The sequence below is a fragment of the Theobroma cacao genome, chromosome 5, assembly GCF_000208745.1.
Source record: "Theobroma cacao cultivar B97-61/B2 chromosome 5, Criollo_cocoa_genome_V2, whole genome shotgun sequence".
Lineage (NCBI taxonomy): Eukaryota > Viridiplantae > Streptophyta > Magnoliopsida > Malvales > Malvaceae > Theobroma > Theobroma cacao.
This window is the reverse complement of record NC_030854.1, coordinates 39015729-39035732: the sequence shown is the minus strand read 5'-3', so window position 1 is coordinate 39035732 and position 20004 is coordinate 39015729. Positions and strand designations below refer to the sequence as shown.

The window sequence follows — 20004 nt, the reverse complement described above, 5'->3', positions numbered from 1 at the left end:
ATTTTAGGCAACGAAGATAAATGACTGTCATAAAAATATCTCTAAACACCAATTAAACACTGTTTTCCAACAGTAATCATGCATGTCAGAATGTGTAATGAGATTTATGATGGATGAGTGGGCAAATTTCAAATGTAGATTTTTAATGAAGTGTTACGATTTACATCAATTTAGAAGATATTATTCATTTTGATTTATTAAGTTTTACTTTATTAGTTTGGTATGAACATTTAAATATTGAATGGTAACCTAAAGTCAATATGGAGATGGTTAAAATTTGATGATAGTCAAAATGTGATGGGACCCGAGATGACCTCATGGATTCCCGAAGGTGAACAGAGCCGCCGGGAAGAGCCAAGGAGGGGCAGCATTGCGGATGTCATAATGAAGGCGTCAGCCTGAGTTGGTGGAAACATTACGTTATGGCCACTGACGTGAAAAAATTATTCTTGTCACCCACCCAAAAAAAATATATATATGCAAAAACCATGTTCACTTCAATGTACGAAATCACCCATGCTTTTGTTCATTACTCGTATTGTTGTTTTGATGAAATTACATGGGCAGTCTCGTCAAGTGGTGCCTTTGGATCAAAGACTACTGTGACAAAACTCACGCGGTGGTGACAGTCTATAAATAGGGTCAACCGACACGGTTTCTGGTTCATGCCATTGGTAAGGAAACTCCCATTTCCTCCCCCTTTCCTTCCTTCTTATGTTTATGTATTAACAATGCAAATTTATATTTCGTGTCTAACTTCAAAAGCATTAAGCAATAAGAAAAGACTGTGGTAGAGAGTCAAGAGTGGCCTGGTCTCTAGTGGGGGGAAAAAGATGGAGAGTGGAAGAAAGAAGAGAAAAATGGGGAATCAAGAAGAAGAAGAAGATGATGAAGAAGAAGAAGAAGAGAAGGTGGAGAAGTTCTTTGCTTTGATCAGAAGCACAAGGGAGATGCGTGATCGTCTAAGAAACGTGCCCAATGGATCAAAAGAGGAAGAAGAGAGGAAGAAACAGGAAGAGAAGCAGGTTGCTGCAGTGTGGAATCCAAAATTCCAACCAGAAGATTTCATGGAGGATTCCAAGCCTAAGAACCTACTGGCAGTGAATGAAGCAGGTCCTTCCTCGAACAGAGAACAAGAACAAGGACAAGATACCAAGGAAGGAGGAGAAGACGGTGGTTTAGACCTCAAGCTTTCTTTGTAGTGAACTTTTTCTTCTTCTTGTTGCATGTTCAAAAGAATGGAAAAGCAGTCAAACCTTCCTACTGTTACATATCAATTCATATCTTTCAAGTGCTTTTTGAATGGACCCCGGATGCTAATGTCTAAATTTGTCACTCAAACTATAAATTCTTGTGTGGCTCTTTTTGGTTCAACTTGATATTTCTCACTGGCAAGCTTGGGAAATCAAACTTAAGTACCCCACAAAATCATGTTTCCAGGCTGCATTTTCACAGAAAATGAAGATTCCAATCAATTCTTTTAAATAAAAAAAAAAAATATATATATATATATATATATATTTATCATTGAATCAAATTATAACCAGAAAAGCAGACTAGCAGCTTGAAAAGTTCCTTACTTGGGCTGAAAGGGCTGCTGGCTTTGATGCCTAAGCTGATAGGCCTTTCAAGTTGGAACTTCAGGACCTAGTTGCATATCAAAATGCCCGGTTTTGAACAGGTCAATGGTAGTTGTCAGCACACATTTGAGAATCATTCACTGTGCTTTGTCTCATCACTCCATTTCATGGGTTCACTATTTGGCGAATTGCAAACCTTTTTTTTCCTCGATAATCGTGCCTTTTTTGCAAGCCTTTCGACTGCTAAACCCAAGAAACCATGAAAATATCTTCTCAAAGAGACCTCCATTGGCTACGAAGGAATCTCCACCATATCAGCAAAGAACAAGTCAAGCAGAAAGAAGCTGTAAAGTACTAATGCTGCAAATAGAAAAAGGAAGATTTACTAGGTTGGGAAACCACGCATTAGTGATAGCGACTTTTGATAAAGATGCATGCTAGTTGATTCACCTTAATCACATTCAATGAACCAAATTTAAAGGTATCATCACCTGGACAAGAGTCCCTACATGCATAGATTTTTCTACGACTTGGAGCTTTTCTAGTTCAAATGCTTGATCAGGATTTTCAAGTGAAATTGCATAGGCTTGAACTTCCAACAAAAGTCATTATCATAGGAAAAGTGAAAACAAACACTGGGCGGTGCTAGCGACAGAGACGGGTGAGAGAAACAGGTCACCTTGAAGATCAGCATGAGCAAGAAGATGTGGAGAAGAAGGTTGAGAAATTCTTCACCATAATAAGAATACTTCAAAGGAACCATTTCCATGAGTTATAGAGGCAACTAAGGGTACAAAGAAGATGCAGATGGTCCAGGCATCTGCCTGGATTCCCAAATTTGACCTGGAAGATTTTGCAGAGCTTGACTTTGAAACAACCTGCATAAGCTATCCAAGTTCTTCGATCACGGAAAGCTGGAAGAGAAGACAAGTGAAGGAAGAAGAAGAAGAAAGGAAGCATCAGTTATAAATTAACCTTATCTTGTAATGGAGAAAGAACCTTTTTTTTTTTTTTAAACAGCAAGCATTGTAATCTGTTATGCATGGATGTTATACAAAGAACTAACTACCAAACATAGGAAGATTAAATTTTGAGGATATACACCAAAAAACACCAAAATCGGAGTTGTTCGCTTAAATAACATAGAATATCAGAAACAGGCCCAAACACGAGTAAAATAACATCCTTTTTCGTTTTTTTTGTAAAAGTTCCTGAAGTAGGTTTGGTCGACAGAATGCGGTATGCAACATACTCTTCCACAAGTGCCATCCCACGTCATACCTTAAAAACCAGTACAAAATTCTTTGGGATTGCAGCATGAAGTTAATACAGAGCAGTTGTGTATGCAGGTTTGAAGGCAGATCTGCCAACATTCTATAACAAATGTTTCAGTCGAGAAACCAGACATTTACAGAGCCACCTATGACATGAATCACAATTTGCCTTCACTTGTTCTTTTTGAAAAGATAAAAAATATGAACCTTGAACTCAAAGATATCACCACCTGCCGGAACCAATATCATCTGAATAAAGGCAGTCTAGTATTGTGAGTTGTAGGTGCCGCAAATCTTAGGTGTGACACCAATGACGGGTGCGCTGCTGGGGTATAGATGAATATTGCCTCAAAACCAATCTGTACTTGAATCCCTTATTTACATTATGAGCTAGTCTATTACCAGTAGTCCCTGCAAGAACAGAAGCCATCCTTGAAATGATGGAATCTATTAGCATCTCTCAAAATGATCTCTCTCTTGGTTACTTTTGCTATTAATTTAATTGCAGTGTGGCAATCTCCACAAACACGAAGATTTTTCATGACACGAATAGGCATCTCTTTAGGCAACTTCAACAATCCATAAGCCACAGCCAATTTCTCACTGTGATACCTCAAGCTATACAACTTTTCTTCCTCATCAACATCATGCAGCACAAAACTACCATCAGGACAATACCCAGCTTCTCTCAACAACACACCTAATTTTTCCAACATCCTCATGATCATTGCATGCTCAGGATGTGACCTGCTATCTGTAGTGAACATATGTACTCTTTTCTCTACCTCAATCCAGCTAGAACCAGGTGATTTCTTCACACACCTTGCCCTGATATTTTTTCTCAGCTCTGAAACATCACTCCATTTACCTTGAGATGCATATATATTCGACAACAGGATGTAGGGACCAGCATTTTCAGGCTCAAGCTGTAGAAGCTTCCTTGCTGCAACTTCAGCCAGATCCAACTTTCCATGGTTTCTACAGGCCCCTAACAGAGAACCCCAAACAATAGCATCTGCTTCCACTGGCATTTTTTCAATTAAATTCATTGCCTCATTTACCTTGCCTGCTCGGCCAAGCAAATCCACCATGCAAGCATAATGCTCAGTTTTTGGTTCCACTAAATATTTGGATTTCATCAACTCAAAGATTTCAAGCCCTTCTTTAACCTTCCCAGTGTAACTACAAGCTGTGAGAACTCCAACGAAGGTAATATCATCTGGCATCATTCCTGCAGAAAACATTGATTGGAAAATCCATAAGGCTTCCTCACCTAGACCATGCTGGGCATAACCACTGATCATAGAATTCCACATAACAATATCCTTTGAAGAAAACCTATCAAAAACCAGCTTTGCTTTTACAAGATCACCACACTTAATATACATTGTAATCAAAACAGAGGCAACATATACGTCAACATCAAACTGTGACCTCACCAACTGGGCATGAACCTGCCTACCATGATTCAGACTTGCGAAGCTGGCACAAACAGAAAGAATGCTAATCAGAGATGGAAAATTTGGCCTAATCCCCTCTGTTTGCATTAATATGAACAAATCAAGTGCTTTCAATTCAAATCCTTTCCTCTCGTAAACCTTAATCATAGCACTCCATGTCCCATCATCCTTCACCTTCATTTCATCAAATACCCTCCTTGCTTTTGTCACCTCTCCATTGTGGCCAAACCCAAGAATCAAAGCATTGCATGCGACAACTGACTTCACTGGCATTGCCTTAAAAAGTTCCCAAGCTGCTTCTAACCTTCCACACTGTGTATAACCCATCAACATAGCTGTCCATGACACCTCATTTTTCTCAGGCATCACTTCAAAAAGCTTCCTAGCAATATCCACACGATTATTCTGTGCATACCCTGTGATCATAATAGTCCAAGATATAACGTTTCTCCGTGGCATCTCATCAAAAATCTCTCTTGCTTCACTCAAATGTCCATCTTTACAATACCCCGCTATCATGTTAGTCCTAGCGACTACATCCTTTTCCGGTATCATATCATACAACCTACGCGCCTCATCAATCCGACCTTCTTGAATTAGTCCGCCTAACATCACCGTCCATGAAACCACATTCTTTTCGGGCATTAACCAAAACAAAGATTCTGCCTCGCACATCATACCCTCTTGAACATACCCCCGAACCATGGCAGTCCATGAAACTACATTGCGTTCCGGCATTTTATCAAAAACTTTCCTAGCTTCACTAACCATTCCATTTTTCACATACCCAGCAATTAAATTATTCCAAGAAACGGTGTTTTTCTCCGGCATTTTGTTGAACAGAAGCTGAGCTTCATTGGGCTGGTTGTTCTGAAAGTAGCCAGCGATGATTGAGTTCCAAGTATCGATTGTTTTGTTGGGTAATTCATCGAAAACTTTACGGGCAATCTGGATTTGACCCACACGAGCAAATTGGGCAATCCGAGATCTGGGTACGACCGTACAGCTCGTAGAATACGCTCTACATGTGTTTAACAGAAACCGCATAGATGAATAAGAAAGATTTGATCTTTTCTCAAAAGCTGAAATGAAGTTCAAACTTGTTGGTAGAGACCCAGTGCCGGTAATCATACCACAAGGTGCTACCTTTACGTTGCCAGGATTGATAAAGGAAATTTAGCTTGAGAGAGGAGAGAGAGCTCGAAGCAGGGTACCCAATTCTTGGATTAAGATGCTATTCAAGAATAACTTTATCCAAGCTGGACTCTGGAGATTGGAAACACGAATAAAGACAGGTTTCCTAGATTCACGCGGCGCGGAAAACCGTTGAACTAAAACTGTCCGTCTTTTGTCCGTATTGAATTACAAAAATAAACCCACTTTTTTTCTCAATATTAAATTTATTTTAGTAAAATAAACTAGTAATAATAATTTATTGTTGTATTCCTTTTAGAAATTTCTTAACAAAAATTAAATCCCCAATTTTACAATTTTTTTTTTGAATACTAGCACTAGTTACTAAACTAATAAAACATGTATACAAATTGATTATTATTGCATTATAAAAGAAATAATTTATTTTAAATGCAGAAATTCTTTTAAAGACAAAATCTAAATGAACCCATCAAACTAGTTGAGATTTCTCAAGTAGCCAAGGACAGGAACATGTGCACGTATTGCAGTGTTCTTAGACAAAGACATCACTTGAACAAAGATGATCATGCATTTAGAAAGCATTATTACAAGAGAAAGCGAATGAAAAAAACCTCGGAGTTACATGAACTGCTTGCGCAGATATGTTGTCTATGTATGCATGATCAACTGCGGCAAAAGAAATCGAAGGTGGTGCGTGGTGAAGAATAAGCTGTGGAAAGTACTCTTGATGCTATAATGGAGTTAGCTGCTTCAGTGTAATGGATCCCATCCCAGTTTAGGAACCGAGATCCTTCATTGCAAACCTGGTAGCCAGGCTGACCGCAGGTCACTCTGATGTTGTAATTGTATGGAGGTCCTCCAGAGCCACAACATGCCATCAATGGACTTGAGAAACCTGCGTTGTTGTAAAAGACTGATCAAAACAATGATATCTTTACCACTGCTGCATGCATGTGATCAAAATTACTGATGATTCAAAAGAGTATCTCATCTTGACTTACCATATTTACTGGAGTTGGCAATGAGGTCATACTTGATGGCATATATGTCTACATAGACTATAGTAGAATCTGCCAGCTCAGACCTCAGCTCTTGGCACAAACGGCGCAGCACTTCATTGAATAATAGCGCTGCAGAATTATAACTGGAAAGACAACCATGTGGATCCAAATCTTTCTTTTGAACTAACCAAAGTTTCTGAGGGAGACAGCCCAATGGTCCTGTGTTGTGTATCCAGAACTTCCTTCCCCCCTGATTATATAACGTCTAAAAGCAACAGAAACGGAAAATTATTATCAGAAACCATTAAAATAACCTATTCATTTCCGTACGGGTAGCGAAGTAAACATGAAAACTACCTAGAGTTAAAAGATTATAAAACATGAAAACTAAAAAAATCATATGTTCATGCTATCTAATTCCATTAGGCTTCTAAGATTTCATCATATATCATATATTTATATTAAAGGAATAATCCTGGATATGTCAACAACCAATGCAATGGCTAATATATTTTGATAGTTCGATGGCTCTTTGTAGTGTTTGAAACAATAATGTTAATTGGAAACCGTATGGAGGCAGCATAATGACAAATTGAGATTCTAAAAGGAGAAGGCAGAAGTTTCTGCAATTTTCTGTAAAGGCCTCTTATGGTGCTACCTTTCTACATATCTCTCGCTGAGATTACTGAACTCACCTTTACAGCATTCTTTATTTCCGTAATGATGGACGGAATTCTTTTGGTTACTTGCACGTATGATAAGTTTTTGTCAAACGAGTCAGCAATGTCATTTTGGCCGATATCAATGATGTAAAGTGCATTCCGGAATCCTTCCTCATTGATCAAATTTCTTGAACCTAAAAAAGGCAAGTCCAGGTACTACAATTTGCTCATTAAATAGACAACAGAGTGCATGCTACATAAAAGTTCTCCCAGTGATTAATTACAGGTACAAATCTACAGTATGTTACCATTACACTCTAGAGACATCTGGAAAACTCTCCTACTATTCATTAAGCATACTCTTAAAGAACCATATTTCCCCCCTTCCAAGTCTAATTTCAGAGGTTAAATTACTAAACCTTGATCTATAATTTGTCATATTCTGGAGTGAAGAGTTCATGTAACATAGAACAATCCATCCGATAACTAGTTTCATCCGGCAAATGAATCACTTCACACATACCAGTCAATTTAATGTGTAATATACCATGTATGGACGAGAAAAAACAGTGAACAAGAACATTACCAGCATTGACAAGCTCAAGGGAGCGGGCCTTGAAGTGAAGAAACTGCATGACCTGAATGTTCAAAGAAAAAGGGACATATTTTGGCAGGGTAGAAGAGCCCACGACTGCAAAGTTTGCTCCATTTGTGAACTTGGACCCGCCCAAAGAGTCCAGGTACGGGCTTAGATAACTTGCATTCAAACTTTGGCCTGCATTCATGCAATCACTTTCACATGTAAACCTTGCCATCTACAAGCATATAATATGATATCTCCAACCTTGGAAACAAGACAAGATCTCTCTATTATCGTGTCAGAACACCGGATGCTGATGGGGTATTCTATATATGCTACATTCATATAATAATATTGAAAAAAAAAAGCAACAAAAAGTAGACAAGCGATTAAAAATGGGGTCCCACATTTATTAAATAAATCAAAAGTGGGGCAGACAACGAGGAGAGGACGGATTGGTTGGCACCGTCAAGAAATCAGAGCTGGGGTCCCTACCAGCTGAACACTACCTGGCTTTACCTTGCTAATTATGCACCACAAGAAGTACACTAAAACTAGATATGATCAGCTGATTTCCCACCGTTTGATGAGCATACTCTTTCACTTAAAGCAAGGAAAAGTAAATAAAAAGGTGAGTGCAGAGCCGCAGTACTTACAGAGGAAGTCAATGAGGAGGCGTCCGTCAGACAATCTTCCCGTTGGTCTACGGAAAAAGGAACGGCCATTGGGAAGATTGATAGGGAAACCAAGACCAGAAGCAAGTCCACCGGTGTCTGAGTTGGAATCACCGAAGTTGAAGATGATGGGCTGGTTCTTGCATTGGGAAGCAACCGCGTGTGGAAAGGAAGCCAATAGCAATGTGGAAAACAACAAAGAGTAGCAGAAGAAGAAGATGGGGTGATGGCAAAGTAGTGAAAGAGAAAGGGGAGAAGCCATAATGAGAGTAACAAAGCTAGCTAGAGATGAAAAGGACTTGCCACTTTTGCCTTGTTTTCCTCACTCCTCACTGTGCTTGACCTCCGCTTTTATGGCCTTGATAGGGTTAGGCTTTTGAGGCCCATTTGGGCAATTCTATGGCCCTTTTTATATTCTATTTCTCTTTGGGCCTTCTTTTGGGTTACTATTTGGGCCTGTTAGTTTAATTAAAAATGATGTAGCTACTAGTCACCAAAACTTGACCCGGCCCGAATTCAATAATATAAATTTTTATATATTTTATTAGTCAAAATTAAATTAATATAATCAAAGTATATATATATATTTTTTTTTTTGGGAAAGGAAAAATTTATTAAACTCTAACCAAATGAGGAAAACAAATTCCCAACATATCGTTCAATAATAACTTTCTAGTAGAGAAAAGAAAAGACAGTCATTATTTACGTCAAAATCTTTATTAGCCATACGAGAAGCTACTATATTACCCTCTTTGAAAATGTGTCGCGTATAAACTTTCCAGTGCCTTTGAAAAAAATTGATGAATGGCTTGAATTTAAGTTCGAAGTGGAGCAAGGATGACCCCTAAAAGAAGTAATGACTTGCGTAACTAACTTACTATCAACATGTTAATCAATTTTTCGAAAACCCAACTCCCAAGCTAAACAAAGTCCTCTATAAACACCCCATAACACAACTCAATACGCCGTGTATCTTCCAAGTCTGATGGTAAAACCATCGAGCCATTCTCCATTAAAATCACGAACCACTCCATTTGTAGTAGACAACCTCGTCGACCTGTAAATATGTATTATATTTAGATAAATTTTAAATTAAAATAAACAAGTAACACATACATTAAAAACAATTCATTATCTATAACGGATTTTAGCATCTCTAAGTTGAAGCTCGTGATTGGGTTTATCACGTGGTCTGGGGACAGTGATGTTTTATGTGTCTTTGTTTAGTTCACTTGTACAAGAATACAAATCCGTGATGAAATTTCCTAATCTGGGACTCGTTAATAATTGGACAACAACAACAACAATGAGGTGGTGTTCTAATCTTCTTTTTCTTGAATTATGGTAGCAATTAATTCCTCTAGAAAAACAGAAAGAGAAATGTGATAGCAATTTGTTAACACATGGAATTTCATACATTAATGCTACGCTTGCGATTGGTATCCATTTTGGAAAATGATAGGAAAAAACCAATCTTCAAGTAATATATATTTATGTAAAATTGATTTATGTTCATTTTTTTTTATATATTTTCCATTACAAAATAAAAAACAATAAAATTATAATATTATTCTTAGCATTAATTGTGAGTACGAGAGGCATCGAAAATTGATTATACAATTATTGGAAGAGAAACAATAATTGGAACAAATAATTCCCATTCTAATCAGTGGTATGGGTATATGTATGATATTTTTCTCAAATTGCACGTATCCTTTTTCTGTATTTGAATCAAGTACGATCTTCTTCTAAAACAATACAATCATTTCGTATCGTCCATTTCTTTCTTCATAAACATTAAATGTTTTTCCCTCCAATAATGTTTACCAAATATATATATATATATAAATACATGAAAGTTGAACACGACAAGGTTTGGGATTTTCACGATACCATTGATTATGCTGTTTCAATAATTACTTCAGTTATGGCCCCAAAACTTGAACACTTTTTTCGTGTAATCATAACAAAAGTTAATTTGTATTATGAATATATAAATATGATAACGGTCTCCCCACTTATTCTCTATTGGTTTTAGGTAAAATGCTCGTACCTTTTCAAAACCAACGTACCATACAGCTAAGTAAGTCATAACGTGGCTGAAATATGAAGAAACTTGGAAAAAAGGGGCAACAACTACTTATAGTGATGATTGAGAGAGATCCCACAATCAAACCCTTTTTCCATTTGTGCAAATAATAATGCATCTGGTGATATGCTGATGTAAATTTGCACAAACATGACAAAGCATGAATGATTTGACAAGCATGTTGATCACCACCCTTTTCTCTTTAGAGAAAAAGAGAGGGAAAACCCTATCAGGGGAATCAGCTCTCATGCAAAACCCATCAAAACAAGAGACACTGATCATTAAATCACATTGGATTTGTATGGGAGAAAGGAAAGAAGAAGGATGTGGAGTCTGAAGTTTGAAAGCCCAAAGATCAGATATGTCTAAAAGGAACATTTATTTTAAGGAGATTGTTACATTCAAGACTCAAGGTATTGCATGCCCTTTAATTAATGGGACACTGTCATCCACATTGTCAGTACAGTTGCCTTTACCTACTTTAACCTGGTTAAAGATTTAATGGAGTTAGCAGAGACCATTTACTGCATATCCTTCTTCAAGAAGTTGACTTTGAAGGTGGGTGTTTTTTCCCCCAGGCATGGCTGGATGCCATGCAGATTGATGAGTTGTAACAACCACAGGCGATTGGACCCCACAAAAGGGATATCAGTGGGAGGGTCCCGGTTTTTGTTGTAGCTGACGGGGCAGAAGGCAATTTTCTTGCTTCAAGTTTCTTTGAACGTAGCCACAGCTGCCAAAGCCCCGAGACAAAAACAAAAACTGAAAGCAACTTTATTTCTCAAAGTCGTGATAACCATTTGTTGCAATGCAGTGCCCAGGTGTTGCAAGAAATCCTCAACGGTTTCTCTTCTTTCATGCAGGGATTTTCTTTCGCTTTCTGTTTGAAACTCTTGCGCCCACTATATATCTACTGGAGGGGCTTTCCATTTCACATTATAATCCATTTCTCCATCTTGCTTTCCAACGTTTTCTTTAACTCTCTAAGGAGCTATACCTAGTGCTACATCGGGCTCCAGAGAATTAAAGAAACAATGTTGGGTGATTTCGTGCCTTTCTTGGCCAATGTTCTAGTGCAACTAGGCTATGCAGGCATGAACATCACATCAAAGCTGGCCATGGAATCTGGAATGAAACCTCTTATTCTTGTTGCATACCGGCAAATCTTTGCCACCCTTGCCATCGCCCCTTTTGCCTATTTCTTAGAGCGGTAATGATTTGTTTCATCAAGAACAAGAACCCTTTTTCATGACGTTACCACCTCTTTAATTTGGCCATTTCATTTCTTGTTTTTGAGATTCTCAGGATTTCATGTGTTCATGCATAATATATATACTTTTATTCTTCACATCAGGATTAGTCAATCTTTCATTTTTTTTTTCCTTGAAATTTCTTTTCTTTATGTTAATTAGATTAACCTTTCTTGAAGACTATTTCCTCAATGAAATGGAACGGAACGAACACCAATACGGGCAGGTGTTCGTGTTTGGTTTCTAAGAAACTGCAGGAAAAGAACAAAGGAATAAGACAGGAAAAAAACAAAAGGCTCTATCTATGATGAAGCTGTAGTTTAAGTCACAAAGATAGACTCTGTTAATTGCTGAAAGGAGATGTATTTGATTTGCAACTGCTTTGGAAAAAGTTTGTTTAACTCCACGCATGGCTGCCAGGTCATTTTGTCTATTGGCCAATGTAACGTTCTAGCAAGTATCTTCAAAAGTAATTAGCATTAATTCAGAGCTTTATGAAAAAGGTTTACAATGATTAATAACAGCAGCTATGCGTGGTTGCCATGTATTTTCACCTTTACATTTTACCTTTTTTCTGCTAATTTCCTGCCTAGTTCCAGGATGCATGTTAATCTGTCACACTTTTTATGCAGGAAAACAAGACCCAAGATCACTAAGCATATTCTTTTCCAGATTTTCTTGTGTTCACTGACAGGGTAAGTCTTTTGCTCGCATTCTTTTCACTTCAAAAAAAGTTAATACAGAGCTCAAATGCTAGCCTAGCATGCACATCTTACTCTGTATCTTTAGTTCAGGTGGCCGATAATTTGCATTTATTAGGATAATTTTCTTCTTTTTCTTCCTCATCATCAAAGCTGTACCAAATGGCTAACTTCAAAGTAAACATGCAGGGCAACAGCAAACCAGGTTTTTTATTTTGTGGGGCTGGAAAATTCTTCTGCAACAGTTGCATGCGCATTGAACAATGTACTCCCAGCAGCCACATTTGCCCTTGCAGCTCTTTGCAGGTACCAAATTCATTTCTGCAGTAATCTACCAAGCCAATGATGGATTCCCCTGATAATTGTTGAATTTTCTGTTTACTAGACAAGAAGCTGTGGGGATAAAGAAGGCCTCTGGGCAGGCTAAGGTATTAGGTACTTTAGTATGTGTCGGTGGAGCCATGTTGCTATCATTTTATCATGGACATACCATCGGCATTGGTGATTCCAGCATTCACTGGGCATATGCTGACAAAATGACAAGTAAAAGTTCCAGCAATGGATCAAACTTCTTCCTGGGTCCATTTCTAGTGATGGCCAGTGCCGTTGCTTGGGCTGTATGGTTAATAATCCAGGTAAAATACTTGAGCCTCTCAAATTTTTTGAAGGTTCATCAAAGTTTCAAATGTTAGTTTCCATACATCCATGGTTTCAAACGATTTCAGGGACAAACAAGCAAGAACTTCCCAGCTCCCTACACATGCACTGCACTAATGTGCTTCATGGCCAGCATCGAGTGTACAATCATAGGCATCTTCTCCGACCACAAGATTTCTGCTTGGTCATTGAGCTCCAGCATGAGGCTCATTGCAGCTCTTTATGCGGTAATAAATGTTTCACTTGGTGAAGATCATATATCAGAATTTGAGTAGTCCTGAGAGCTAGCTGATTGAGAAGAACAAAAACAAATGTTTTCATTCCAGGGAATTGTGTGTAATGCAATGACATTTTGCGTCCTCTCCTGGAGTATCCAGAAAAAGGGTCCTCTCTACGTCTCAGTGTTCAGCCCCTTGTTGCTTGTGATCGTGGCTGTTCTCAGCTGGGCCTTGCTTCGTGAGAAATTATATGTCGGAACGTGAGTACACAATCTAAACCCTTCCCCATGCATCCCATTGTTTTCTGATATGATGAGCAACAACATTCTGACAAGCTGGTTGATTCAGTGTTGTAGGGTCTGTTCTGATTGTTGGTGGACTCTATGCCGTCCTGTGGGGGAAAGATAGGGAGATTAAACAGATGAAAAGCAACCAATTAGAGACAGCTGAAGAAGCAACAAAGGCTAGGGAGAAAGACGGGAAAGATGACTTGGAACTCCAGTTGCATCCACAGACGAACGGAACCCCTCAAGCTGCTTAAGCAAGCAAGGAAGCAAGAAAATGGCCATGGTGAAATGCTTTTGACTTGTTAACAGAGTATGTTAGTGTAGGTGAATGGAACCCTGCTGATCATTAGCAGAGTTGTACTGGTTTCTTTCCTTAATTTCCGCATTAAGACTAAGAAAGATGTATTTTCAGAGAAGAATGATAGTATCTGAGGATGCATCATTTGTTTCAATTCAAGTGCTTATTAATGTTTAATCAAAACAATTCCTAATTACTCTTTGCTTTTATCCTTCCAATCATACAAACTTAAATACTTTGATTATTATTAAATATTATATAAAATTAAAAAATTTTGAATTCAAAATTTACAAATTTTATTTTTCAAAATTTTATAATTTTATGATTTTACTAAAAATGAAAGTCAAAAGTAAATTTATTTACTAAAAAAAACAACAAGAAAAATTTGTTTAGATATCTTAAAATATATATTTTTTAAACACTTAATATTCTTATTTTTCATATTCAAAAAATATTATGTATGTATTTTAGATTAAATATTTATATTATGAAAATTTTGAAATTGTAATATAGAATACATTTAAAAACAACCAAACCAAACTTAACTTTGGTAACGTGGCAAAGATCAGACGGCAGAAAACGAAGGTGATTGATTGGCATTTGGGATTCAGAACGGGAGAAAACGACGGCGTTAGCATCTAAGGGCTGGGGGCTGGGCAACATTAAACGCAAAACCTAACGGCGTGAAAAAGGCCCCGTCATCTGTGATCTCGGATTCCATTCGCGTAAATAAATAAATAGCATTTGCTATTTTACATTGTTGTCTTTCATTTCTTCCTCTCGTTCCTCGTTCCTGGGCAGCCTCTCAATTCCTTCAGTTCCTCAACATGTAAACTCTTTCTGCCTTCCTCTCTCTCTCTCTCTCTATCTTTTTTTCGGCATCTTCATGTTATTTTCTCATCTCTGGTTTCTGTTCTTTCAATTTCTTTTGTTTTTGTTTAGATTTGTGTGTATGAGTAAAAAGTCTTTGGGGGTTGATTTGGGCTGATGGGTATTTCATTTTTAGATCCCAGATCTAGATCTGGATCTGGGTTTTCTTAGATCTGCTTATATTTCCACTTGGATCTTGTTTTCTATGGAATATACTACTAGTATTAGATTTCGTATTGAAGCTATTGATTTGGTATGGAGTACATTCTTTCCGCCATTTCTTCTTGTTGTGTTTGATTAGGCTTATTTTTCTATCATTGATCTGCTCATTTCATTCAATTTGATATGATATGATAGTCTACCTGATTTAGATCTGGTAGTTCGGATTGCTTTACAACCTTTTCTTAAAAAAAATTTGTTCCTAATGTGTTTCATTTCTTCGATTCATGGCAATGTTATGCATCTATCTAAGATGAAAAATGGGGGTTGTCTTATGTTATTATATTTGTGATTGTATGTATGTCAAATGGTTTTGGTCCTTTTCCTATAGTATTAATTGGATAGATAAAGTTGGATTGACTGGTCTTTTTTTTGTGTCTCAGCTAAGAAAAAAAAGATGGGGCTGTCTTTTGCTAAGTTGTTCAGTCGGCTGTTCGCCAAGAAAGAGATGCGAATTCTTATGGTGGGTCTTGATGCTGCTGGTAAGACTACCATCTTATACAAGCTCAAGCTCGGAGAGATTGTCACCACCATTCCCACTATTGGTATGTCACTTTCTTTATAAAATTTTCTGCAAGTTTTTATTTTATTGATGTATATATTTATCACTTGATCATCAATATTGATGCTTGTTGCTACCTCATCCAGGGTTTAATGTGGAGACCGTGGAATATAAGAACATTAGCTTCACTGTTTGGGATGTTGGTGGTCAGGACAAGGTAATACAATGGGAACCTGAAAATGTTGTAAAACAAACCATAGATAGAGTCAGAATTTTACCATTACATTGTTTTCCTGAACCTTACTGCTTGATGGAAACATGATGGTTCTTCATGTTATTCAATTCTATACAATCTCAGTGGCCGTTACAACTGATGGATGCGTTTATGAACGGTTTAAATGCTAATGCTAATGCTAATGCTGATGACATATTCTAACATCAGCATAGAACATAATCATTTGCTACATCTATTAAAGCCACCTTGTCTTTCAAGTTTTTCCTTTGCTTGTTTGAGGAGAGGCTATCCCAGTCGTGGCTGACAACATTAATTGTTCTCTTGCTTTATTGTATTTTCCTTGCCATGAAGCATGCTTATGGACGGTCCTGTGCTGATTATATTGTCATCCGTCAGCACATAACAAATTCATAAGCTACATGTACTGCTGCCTCCTTATGTTTAAGTTTGCCTCTTAATTAAGTGAGGAAGTCTATTCATTCTGTGGCAAACATCATATGCTTATTTATGTACTTATTTATGTTTTTCTAGTCCTGTTTAGTGGTCATTTTTGTGCTTATTGATGGTCTTGTTCTGATTGGATACTCCTATATCAGCACATTACACAACCTCAAGCTAACTCAGTTTATTGAGTATATTAGTACAATGGTTTTAATTTTTTTTTCTCATGAAAAATGTTACATGTGATTCTGGGCTTTTTCCTTTTAATCAATGTATGTGGTAGGTTAACTGTTTTGCTTAAGTCCTATCTTTATTCAAATATTAATGGTTTTAGGTTTACCCAGTGCATTATAGTTGCTGGTGATGAATTTGAGTGCTTATTGACGGTCTTGTGCTAACTAGATGTTCTCCGTTAGCACATAACATAATCATAAGCTATATTTACCAGTGCTGCCTTGTCTTTCAAGTTCTTCCTTTGGCTACTGGAGGAAGGCTATCTGCATTGTGGCATACATGTATTTGTATTGATTCTAGGGTTTTTCTTTTTAATCAATGTATGTGGTAGGCTCACTGTTAGCTTAAGTCCTATCTTTATTCAGATATTAATGGTTTTAGGTTTACTCAGTGCATTATAGTTGCTGGTGATGAATTTGAGTGCTTATTGACGGTCTTGTGCTAACTAGATGTTCTCCCTTAGCACATAACATAATCATAAGCTATATTTACCAGTGCTACCTTGTCTTACAAGTTTTTCCTCTGGCTATTGGAGAAAGGCTATCTGCTTTGTGGCATACATGTATTTGTTTGTATCCATATTGATTATCTGTATTCATTTTCACCTTCTGCACATACTACAGTGTTTAGGAAATTGCTTTCTTTCGAATTACCTTATATGAGGTGGTGATACGTTGAACTTTGCAAATTGCGATGCGATGGCCAGCCAAATCTTTCATCAGTTTTTATTTTATTTTTAAATATACAAGTGCAACCAACATTGTGTCCTCTTTGTAATTAAGTGATGGTGATGTTTTGTAAGAATTGCTGGTTGCTTTTTGTAGTACTTTCTTTTACCTCTATTCAAATTAAGGGTGAAATATCTGAAATTTGATAGTATGTCATGTTCTGATAGCTTATATGGGCACTTTCAGATTCGACCTTTGTGGAGACACTACTTCCAAAATACACAAGGGCTGATCTTTGTTGTTGATAGTAATGATCGTGACCGTGTGGTTGAGGCTAGGGATGAACTTCATCGTATGCTAAATGAGGTACAAAATTGCTTTACAGTTTTTAGCTAAATGTTATTTAGCACCTTTCAGCAGTTTGAAAAGGGAATATGTTATAACTTTATCCACCTTCTTTTACCTTCTATTACATTTGGTGCCAACCTTAAATTTTCTGTTTCTCTTTTCTTTGTTGGTCAAATTTTTCTTAGTGTTTCAAAATTTTGAGTAATGAGAGCAGAGAAGGGAGGAAATTTGAGGGCAGTGGTCAAAATTTTCTTTTTAATTTGTTTTTCAATAATTATACTGCTTCTTACATGTGTAGGATGAGCTGAGGGATGCTGTGCTGCTTGTATTTGCAAACAAGCAAGATCTGCCAAATGCTATGAATGCTGCTGAGATAACTGATAAGCTTGGTCTTCACTCCCTCCGTCAGCGCCACTGGTAGTCAAATATAACTTTTTCCCTGTTGTTTGTAATTTTGTATCTACAAAATATTAGATCACTCTTGCATTTTTTATCTACAAAGTATACGCTGATGTGATTTGGTCATTCTGCTTCTCACAGGTATATCCAAAGTACATGTGCCACATCTGGTGAAGGGTTGTACGAGGGACTGGACTGGCTCTCCAACAACATAGCTAACAAGGTAGGTTCAGACTGACATGTGGATCTAGATTAGATATGCTGATGATCTGTTTGTTCTAATATCTTGCTTTCTTTCAAAATTTTTTTAGGCTTGAGGGATGGTCAAGTTTGGGTGACATCTTGGAGCAGCAATCGATAATGTCGAATTGGAATGTTTTTATATGCTATTTTGTGTTGATGGGTTTTGGTTTTTCTTGCCTTGTAAACTTGCAAGAATGTATCAGATTGTGGTTAGGATTTTTACTGTACTAGAAATGGGCATTTTGCCTTGTAGATTGATTTCAAATAATCTTTGTCCAGAGTTAACATATTCATTGTTATCAGGTTATTGTTACATATCATGATTTTTATTTGTTCTCTGCACGTCTCAAAGGATGATCATTGGTTTAGGCCTTGTTCATGTTTGGATCAGGTAATTGTCTTTAACTCTATTAGGAAAAATAAAGCCGTAATTGTACCTGAAACATCATTTGCTTGCTTCACACTTGAGAATTTTTTAAATATCCAAGTTTCAAGAGTCGGTAATCTGAAAACATCATTGTTACAAACTTTGCTTGAGGTCGTCAGCTTCAATTTACGTTGCTTTTGGTTGAGTGCAAGCAAAGGAGACTCTCTGTAACTTGATTAGATGTAATTATTTTACAATGTTTGGTTTAGGAAAAATGGTTGGTAAAGTGATTTCATTGTAATATCATTGCAGTGAGAGAAGATGATATCATTCCCTTCTCTCACGGAGGGAAAGTTACATTTTTTTTTTCCCCAACTTGTCTACTCCGATCTCCTCTTCTTCTATGTACTCTTCTACTCCACCTTTTTCTTATTGCTAATTGTAGAACCCTAGCCGCTCACCAGCAAGCCCCAGTTGTTGAACTCTTTGGGAGGAGAGAGGGGTGCCATTTGAATCTGGTGATGGGAGCAAGGAAGAAGGGGAGAAAAAGAGAAGAAAAGAAAAGAAAAACAGTCCATCAACAAAGAGCAAGGACGAAGCAAGAAGAACAGTCCATCACCATAGAGCAACAAGCAAGGAAGAAATAAGAGAAAAAAATGAAAGAAAGAAAGTGATGGCTAATTAACTAATATTTTTATAAAATAATTAAAATTTATTTAAAATTTAACTAATTTATTAAAAATAAAATATTTAAGAAATTGAGAGAATTTGAAAGGAAAAGATGTTTGTCGTCATAGTTACTTACGAGAGAAAAATAGTATCAAGAAGCTTGAAATTGAAAATCTATCTGTCGATAGATTACTTTTAAACTTTTGACAACTGCTGTTTATTTATCGATAAATAGTGTGATTTATCGATAAAATTTTTTATCTATCGATAGATTGATCTTTGGATAATATTTTTTATTTTTTATTTTTATAAGTTTAAGGTGAAAATAAATATTTAATAATTTTATATATTTTAATATTTAAATAATTAATATAAAAATATTTTGTACTTGTTTGACATGTTTTTTTTTCAGCTTATCTACCTTTTAAAAATAAAAGTCAGGCCAAATATAAAAAAAGTAACCCTTTTTTAAAGAACAAAATTTTGAAAAAAAGAGGTTCAGGAAAAGTTCCTAAGAGAAGCTTTTTCTTTTCTTCTTTAAAAAATACAAGATAATTTTTATTTTTGTTTCAAAAATATCCTCATTTACTAAAAATAATTACAATATTACCCTCTAAAAAAAACATTTACGATAATTTTAACCAAAANAAGATATTTTTTTTTTTTGTTTTAAAAATATCCTCATTTGTTTTAAATATAATTACAATATTACCCTCTCAAATAAAGAAATACTTTTTACGATAATTTTAACCAAAATTATAACTTATAAAAAAAAAACTTATAAAAAGAAATTTACCAAACAACTTTAACTCAATTTTAAAAACTATTATTTTTCATAAAAGTGTTTCATAATAACTTTTAAGATAAAAAAAAATTAGACCAAACAGCTCTATGTTATTTTTAAATGCTATTATTTATTATTT

The 20004-nt window shown here is 36.4% G+C and overlaps 5 protein-coding genes across 5 annotated transcripts; 3 read left to right on the top strand and 2 right to left on the bottom strand.

Annotated features, from left to right (window-relative positions):
• LOC18600613 (protein NIM1-INTERACTING 3) lies at nt 512-1341 on the top strand. Its single transcript, XM_007031158.2, has 2 exons — nt 512-674; nt 766-1341. The coding sequence occupies exon 2, from the start codon at nt 834-836 to the stop codon at nt 1200-1202; it is 369 nt and encodes a 122-aa protein (XP_007031220.2). The 5' UTR covers nt 512-674; nt 766-833; the 3' UTR covers nt 1203-1341.
• On the bottom strand, nt 1948-5650 carry LOC18600612 (pentatricopeptide repeat-containing protein At1g56690, mitochondrial). Its single transcript, XM_018121617.1, has 2 exons — nt 2862-5650; nt 1948-2494 (listed from the first exon to the last, which is right to left on the bottom strand). The coding sequence occupies exon 1, from the start codon at nt 5443-5445 to the stop codon at nt 3253-3255; it is 2193 nt and encodes a 730-aa protein (XP_017977106.1). The 5' UTR covers nt 5446-5650; the 3' UTR covers nt 1948-2494; nt 2862-3252.
• LOC18600611 (GDSL esterase/lipase At1g09390) lies at nt 5908-8767 on the bottom strand. Its single transcript, XM_018120668.1, has 5 exons — nt 8369-8767; nt 7719-7907; nt 7166-7326; nt 6471-6735; nt 5908-6364 (listed from the first exon to the last, which is right to left on the bottom strand). Exons 1-5 carry the CDS (start codon nt 8646-8648, stop codon nt 6132-6134), a joined length of 1128 nt encoding a protein of 375 aa, XP_017976157.1. The 5' UTR covers nt 8649-8767; the 3' UTR covers nt 5908-6131.
• Nucleotides 11296-14095, top strand: LOC18600610 (WAT1-related protein At1g09380). The gene is made up of 7 exons (XM_018120824.1): nt 11296-11685; nt 12358-12420; nt 12616-12732; nt 12812-13061; nt 13152-13310; nt 13410-13561; nt 13650-14095. Exons 1-7 carry the CDS (start codon nt 11510-11512, stop codon nt 13840-13842), a joined length of 1110 nt encoding a protein of 369 aa, XP_017976313.1. The 5' UTR covers nt 11296-11509; the 3' UTR covers nt 13843-14095.
• LOC18600609 (ADP-ribosylation factor 2-B) lies at nt 14455-18383 on the top strand. Its single transcript, XM_007031152.2, has 7 exons — nt 14455-14715; nt 15359-15520; nt 15624-15694; nt 17302-17421; nt 17702-17820; nt 17944-18025; nt 18114-18383. The coding sequence occupies exons 2-7, from the start codon at nt 15373-15375 to the stop codon at nt 18117-18119; spliced, it is 546 nt and encodes a 181-aa protein (XP_007031214.1). The 5' UTR covers nt 14455-14715; nt 15359-15372; the 3' UTR covers nt 18120-18383.